This window comes from Oryza glaberrima, chromosome 9 (assembly GCF_000147395.1).
Source record: "Oryza glaberrima chromosome 9, OglaRS2, whole genome shotgun sequence".
NCBI lineage: Eukaryota > Viridiplantae > Streptophyta > Magnoliopsida > Poales > Poaceae > Oryza > Oryza glaberrima.
The window spans coordinates 3,449,935-3,457,282 of record NC_068334.1 but is presented as its reverse complement, the minus strand read 5'-3'; the positions used below and the strand labels follow the sequence as shown (position 1 = coordinate 3,457,282).

The following is a 7,348-nucleotide window of genomic DNA, read 5'->3' as shown; positions in this document are numbered from 1 at the left end:
AAAACATATTCTTTAGTCCTTATTTCTAATGTAGATTTTGCATGACCCAGCAAATATCAGTTTTTCAGTAGTGTATTTTCCCCTTTCCTCCCAATCTGGCAACATAGGGTTGCGGCTGAGGGCGGTGCACGGCAGCAGGTGTGTTGCATGACACTCAGGTTGAGGATAAGCAAGGTGGCGCAAAAAAAGAAATTGTTTAAGCTTTTTTCTCAACCGTTCTCAGTCCTACTAACAGCCATTTGCTTTTACTATGACAATTTTATTTTCATCGAATGACTGTATAGAGCAGTAATGATTAGAGATCACTGCTTCTTTCTTACTGTTCCATTCCCACTTTTTACCAAGTGACCAACCTATTCAGTGGCGTATGTAGAATTTTTATATAAAATGGTTCAATTTATTTATTTCTAAATATTTTAAATATAACAAGATTAAAATATAAATGAATCAAATGTGCATCATAATATAGAAGTATAAATTGATCAAATATGCATTATAATATACTAATAAGAAAGTTATTTTTTTCTCATTTTTTTCACATATATATATATATATATGCATTAGATTAGGATTTTTTTAGGTGGTCACCCTTTAGATCCGCCTATGAACCCGTTAGAAATCCATTACTTTCACATGAATGGTGCACATATTTAGAGAAAAACAATGTAATACTTGTACACATATGAATTGGAGAAAAAGGGTACTTATCTCTAGAATGGGCTAAAAAGAGTGGGGAGAACACATTGCGTTCCTATTTCCAAACAATAATTAGAGTTTCCTACTTTCCCGATCGTTCATTAAAAAAGAAAAGCACAAAAACATTCTCAACATGCACGCACACGCTAATACTATGCCTGTTAGAACTGTCTGGAAATTTCAGATTTAGATCAGACAGCATTCACACGGAGTCCCATTTTCTCACTTGGCGTTCGCCTCGATCCACTTGACAGTGACGAACAGCTCGCCGGACTCGACGTCGCGCAGCCGCAGCCTGGCGTCGAGCACGATCTCACCGTCGGCGTACGTCACGAAGCTGTCGCACATGAGGCAGTTGTCGACGCTGGCGGCAACCTTCCGGAGCTTGGTCTCCCCCGTCGTCAGCCGCAGCGCACGCCGCAGCTTCGCCGCCGCGGCCACCGGCTGCAGCTCAAGAAACGCGTGCCCCATTTTATCGTCGTACTTGAACCGGTCCCAGTCGAACACCTCCTGCCAATGATAGCAGAATTAGCAAGGAGCCACAGAGTTGTTCAGTTTAGGCCAAACAAAAGTGTACTTAATTACTCTTAGCAACCCTCCTAAGTTGTAGACATTAATTAACTGCATGGAGAGATACTTATGTACTTGTGTCCTAATTTCACTCCAATATTTAAATATGGCATATTCAGTCACAAGTAGAATAATATCCATCACAACAAGGACGCCATCTGGAGTGAAGGTTCGGTACAAGATTGCGAGGTTGGCTTACTTTATAGGACTAGAATACTACTGCATCAGCTTGTGGAGTAGTTGCTAAACCTAGTATATTAGCACCGACAAGGTGACATGGCAGAATGTCTATGACCATATCTCTCCTTGGTCAAAGTATCAACAAAAAGAGGATGCTGAATCATACACGAACAAAATTATATGACCACTTCTCTCCTTGGTCAAAGTATCAACAAAAAGATCATACTGAAAAAAAATTCATGGGAAACTAAAGGCCTGTTGAATACCATCTCTTGATGAGATCAAGGATCTTTATTGAAATTAAATTTTGACTAGGTGAAGGAACAGAGAAACCTACGAATTTGATGACCCCTGCTGGTTCATCGATGGAGAAGGACATCTCTTCGTTCCAAACTGGGTTTAGGCAGCTGTTGATGACTTTTGTCTTCTTATTCTGCAGAGCCAAAAGAAGAATGAATTACATGTCATAGAAGACAAATGCCCCCTCATTCTTTATGAAAAAGACAGTAGTCAGTCAAGCACACCTGCTTTGACAGATTTCACAAGTACCAAACCAAATTACTTGCTGGAAGTGAGCTTTTAGCATAATAAAACAATGGTTAGGGACTGAAGGGTTGAGAGCTCTCAGTTTTCATAACAAGCAATAGAGATAGGAAATTATTCTTATCTCGGTCTAATTTTTCATAACAAGCAATGGATGAATGCCGAGGCTTCAGTGGGTAGGGTTAGCATTGGATAAAAGAAAAGACGCCCTTTCATGGACCATTTCAGCTTAGGTTTCTATCACCAAACAAGTGTTAAAAACTAAGAGCATAGACTTTCTCAAGTTAATACCATTCTCTTGCTTTTGAATTGTGGATTCTTGCCTTTTAAGAAAAAAATTTAACAAGTATAGTTGTTGTGATCAAACTAAACATACCACGTACAGAAAGAACACCAAATTGCATAGGGAGAAAAATTGACTTAAAAATTGGTTATCAACAACAAAAAAAAAACTTTCCTCTAAAAGAGAGGTTTGAACATTCTCAAAGCAGTCTTGCTAACAAGGACATAAACGGCCAAAAAGTGCATCACTCTCATGTTTAATCAAAGGAAAATATCATGGCATAGTTAACATGTGACAGGAGGTGAGTATGGCACTCAAATTCTCCATACCTGACGTTGAAAAGCCCAAGCAAAATTAAAGAGGCTGGTCAAAAAGTAGGAGAGTAATTAGATCAACCGCATTGCGCCATGACGAGCACAATCTCAACGAAGTGGAACAGTTGTTGTACTTCAGCTAGTAATTTCAGTTGTCCTATCTTTCCTTCGAAGGACCAATTTTCGATTGTAATAACAATGCAAAGATGTTTAAATTTCCGGATCGCCAGAACAAATCAGAAAAACTGTGTCCAAAAAGGTGCGCGGTTATGTTGCATATTCTCGAAGAGAGAACCAAAACGATTAGTTGGAGAGTCACTCATTAGGAACACATATACGTGGGCAAATCATCTCCGAAAGAACCGTCGTTCAAAAAAAAATCTCCGAAAGAACTCGGAGGTATAAGGCAGTAAACGTTCGTTCTTGGTGTGCCTGGCTAGGCAGAAGGTTCAAAATAGCACTTTGTCTGGACGCAATGAACAAAACAAAGGCAGGCACTTGTCTGCAGCGCGGAGCATCTATCTCTAGTCTCTTTCAAGACTGCAACTGCTGTAAGAAGCTAAGGCCTTGTTTAGTTGGAGAAAAATTTTGGGTTTGATTGTCACATCGGATATATGGACACACATTTGAAGTATTAAATGTAATCTAATAATAAAACAAATTACAAATTCCACCAGAAAACTGCGAGACGAATTTATTAAGTCTAATTAATCCGTCATTAGCAAATGTTTACTTTAGCACCACATTGTCAAATCATGGCACAATTCGGCTTAAAAGATTCATCTCACCATTTACACGCAAACTATGTAATTGATTTTTTTTCTACATTTAATACTCAATGCATGTGTCCAAACATTCTATGCAATGGGAAGTTTTTGTTCTGTAAAGGTAAACAAAAGCACGTGCTTGGACTTTGGACCGTACGTTGGCTACAGTACAAATTAAAAGACTTGCCCCGCTTCAGAAGCAGAGATGGAGATAACTGAAACAATCAAAGTCTAGTAGTATAGAATAGTAGTACTAGTAGGTAATTAATCCGCACACTGAATGCGTAATTAAGCAAAGATTAACCTCCTTGTAAGATGATTAAGTAGTGAATTTAACCGATCGAGAAAGGGAGGGTGACTGACCATGGCGGCGAGGCGGACGACGACGTAGGGGTCGCTGGAGGTGAAGTCCCGGACGGCGAGGTTGGTCCCGCTGGCTACCACCACCTTGAGCACGCCGCGGCGCTCCCTCACACCCGCCTCCTCCTCCTCCATCCCCCACCCCACGCAGGTCTCCTCGGTTCACCACCTGAGGTGAGGAGGAGAGCGAGCTATGAAGATGGTGGCGCGCTCGCTTCCTCGTCCTTCGCTTCCTCGTCGTCGCGCGGTCGCGGTCGCCGTCGCCGACGAGGTCGCGGGAGCCTCTGCCTCTGGCTGGGGGAGAAGGGAAATGGAATGGGGGAGAGAGAGTGGGGAAGAAGGGGGACAGGTGGGGGGAGGAGGTGAGGGGTTTGTAAAGGCTGGAGGTGGGGCCCACACGATGGGGCCATGGGCCATGGGCCATGGGCTCATCACTCATCACGCGGTGCGGGGTGTGGAAGGGCGACCCGGTCGGTCCGACCGACCTGGGCGTCGCGTCGCGGTCAAAGCCGTGGGGCGGGGCGGATCGGATTGATCCGGTCACTCGCTCGGCTCGGTTGCTCCTAGCTCGAAATGGCTTGTGCTGCTGTAGTTCAACGACCGCGAATTACAAACACAGCTTATAACCTTCCTCGTTCTAAGATTTCTCAATTAAATTAGTGTTCATTAAGAATGACCAATTTACCTTATTTGCTTGATCATTTACACACACTCTAGAACAATCAGTGACCAATTTACCCCCATTTACTTGATTCACTTACTTCCTCCGTCCCACAAAAATTGTCGTTTTAAGGTTCCTGACACAAATCAGTGTTCACTAAAAATGACCAACTTATCCTCTATTTTATTTAGCTCTCATTTGCATACAGTTCAGAATGTTCCACTCTATTGCAGTTAAATAATAAATCAACCACAACTTGATTGCCACGTGGGATTTACATAGGCAAAATGGCGCCAAGGCCACAAAAACTATATAGAGAAATCAATCATTAGCATAATTCAAACATTTGAATCAACTCATTATGGGTGTTTTGGCGGCTTGGCACCTAGTTCTGCCTTTTCCATTTTGAGACCATCTTTGCTTCATCTCAATCCATTCCATTTCCCTGTAATCCAATCCACAAGTCCTGGAAATATCAACCTTTACTCCATCTCAATTCATTCATCTTCTTGTAATCCAATCCAAAGCCATACATATGAAAATGGTTAGAGATCTCAATTTACCACCAGAAGATGAAGGAGATGGACGAGCATTACCTGATCTCAATGGAGGAGAAGAGAAGATGGAAGACATGCTGATGTCCAAGGAGATAACCTTGATCGAGTTGAGTGGCAGGAACATGTACAAACTCTACACTTTTTGATCTCAACTACGAGGCTTTAGAAGAAGAAGAACAAATACATCAAGGTAAGTTGATTTCCAGCCTTTGCTTGGCTTTTGTTTCCAAGGCAAGCATAATATTGTGTAGACTACTCCATTTCAGTTTTACATTCAATAAAAAATACCTATCTAAAATGAAGACTAAAATGAGAGGATTATGTTATACTCATTATTTATTTTCAGGTAAATAGAAAAGTGTAAACATACAGGTGAATACATATGGTTCTTCTTAGGGGAACAACTGTTGATGCCACGAAAACTTTTTCCTCACACTTTCCTCCCTCTGAAGATACCCCTAATATGAGTAGTTAACATTGCTAATAAAAGGATGCATGGTCCAGGGTTCCAATGTTATACAAAAACATTAAACTAAACTATTCAAACTAGATGGTGAGCTATTTGTGCAGCATCAAATACGTATTTATATTTACATAGGTAAATGAACCATACAAATTTGAAAGAATGAATGTTACCTTTGAAGCAATTGCAAAGAATTGAATTGAATGCTTTGCAAATAAATTTCCTACAAAAAGAAGAAAATTACCAACTGAACGCCCATATCAAAAGAGTTAGGGGTTGAACCATATCACTCTTACATGAAATTATGTGGAGAAAACATACCCTTTAACCCAAAATTGTTAGTATTTTTTTTAGAAAACTTATTATTGCTTATACAAACTAAATTGAATGAAGTTATCTTTACATGGCCTTGTTACCTGGTGAGCCTATCAACCACCCCAACTATCATTTTTGCAGAGTTACTGCCTCAACAGAGAGAAACAATATAAAAATATCTTTGCAATAACTATTGTTACATATTCAAAGGACCTTGATGTCGCCTAGAGGGGGAAGGGGGTGAATAGGCGTTCCTAAGAATTATCACAACTTCTTAGCATATTAGAGTGATGAGAACTTTCGATTCAAATCGGAACTTCCGGTATGGGATTGGAAGTTCCGGTCTCAACCGAAAAGTTCGGCGTATAACGGAATAAACACTAGCTATGAACTTGTAGATCGAACAAACAAAATGTATATGAATCAAAAAGTGACAAACAAGGTATCTAAACAAGATATAAGGTCACCAACAATATTAATTAAGCATGCAAGTAGATCGGGTAAAAACAAGCTCAAGCACAATATGAGAGATGGCAAGAACGAGCAAACCAAGAGAGGAGACACGTTGATTTGTTTCCCGAAGTTTGGATCCACATATTCTACGTCTCCATTGAGGGACCATAAGGCTGGGTCTATTTCAACCCTTTCCTCAAAAGCACCTTGCACTCCTCGGTTTCACTCTTGATTTCTTCCCTTGCGGAGACGAAATTGAAGCCTTCACAAACTTTCCGTGGCACACCACAACCTTGGGTGCTCATCGGCGACGCCTAGCAGTCTAGAAAGACCTTAGTCCCCAAGAGTAACAAACACAATCGAAGATTTGCTTGCTATGAACTCGAGTGCTCAAAGTGTGGAGTGAAGCTCACTAGCTCTCAATTTCTCAATCTCTCAATACAACTCTCTCCCCTTCTCAAATCCCTCTCACAAAGAGGCACCACAAAGGATGGAGTGAAGCTCACTAGCTCCTAACTCCTCACTCTCTCAATCCAACTCTCTTCCCTTCTCAAATCCCTCTCACAAAGAGGTACCACAAAGGATGGGAAATGGTGATGGCTATTTGGGTTTGGATGTGTCTAATGTTGCCCAAGAACAGCAGCCACTCAAAGGAGGGGTGGAGGAGTTCATATACCGAAGCCTCTCAAAAACTAGCCGTTGGAGACAAAAGACTGGAATTTTCGGAACTCCGAAAATTTACATAAGGTTTCGCAGCCATTTTCGGAACTTCTAATAATTTTCGGAATTTCTGAAATATTTTCGGAACTTCCGAAAAGCACAGAGTAAAATGACTATAACTTTTCGTTCGGGAGTCCGTTTTTGATGAACTTGGACTCTATGGAAAGCTCACTAAGAGGACTACCCAACTCAACCAAAAACAAGGTCTAAAACCAATCAAAGGATAGGTTAAAGCTTGGGTTTCTCTCAAGGTAGCACTATGATAGGTCACTTTGAGCACCGAGACATACACAAACACTTCGACGTTGCATCCCTCTTAATAATACGATATTCCTAAACTGTAAATAGGAAGAGAATTATACCAATAGGAATGCCTTCTTTCCATCTTTCTTTTATTGTCTTAAGGGACGTCAATACCGATTCCGTTTCACCATATATTCTTCAAATGATTGATGCGGTTACTTGT

General features: G+C 40.9%; 1 protein-coding gene across 1 annotated transcript; it reads right to left on the bottom strand.

The window, feature by feature from the left end:
- Positions 1-627: 627 nt before the first annotated feature.
- On the bottom strand, positions 628-4,052 carry LOC127783642 (protein C2-DOMAIN ABA-RELATED 11). Its single transcript, XM_052310836.1, has 3 exons — positions 3,717-4,052; positions 1,784-1,879; positions 628-1,206 (listed from the first exon to the last, which is right to left on the bottom strand). Exons 1-3 carry the CDS (start codon positions 3,846-3,848, stop codon positions 919-921), a joined length of 516 nt encoding a protein of 171 aa, XP_052166796.1. The 5' UTR covers positions 3,849-4,052; the 3' UTR covers positions 628-918.
- Positions 4,053-7,348: the final 3,296 nt, after the last annotated feature.

Excerpts from the sequence above, each read along its gene's own strand:
- LOC127783642 (XM_052310836.1), bottom strand. The coding sequence starts at position 3,848 with ATGGAGGAGGAGGAGGCGGGTGTGAGGGAGCGCCGCGGCGTGCTCAAG. Across the intron at positions 1,880-3,716 it reads TCGTCCGCCTCGCCGCCATG|AATAAGAAGACAAAAGTCAT; the intron begins GTCAGTCACCCT and ends TTGGCTCTGCAG. Across the intron at positions 1,207-1,783 it reads CAGCAGGGGTCATCAAATTC|GAGGTGTTCGACTGGGACCG; the intron begins GTAGGTTTCTCT and ends TATCATTGGCAG.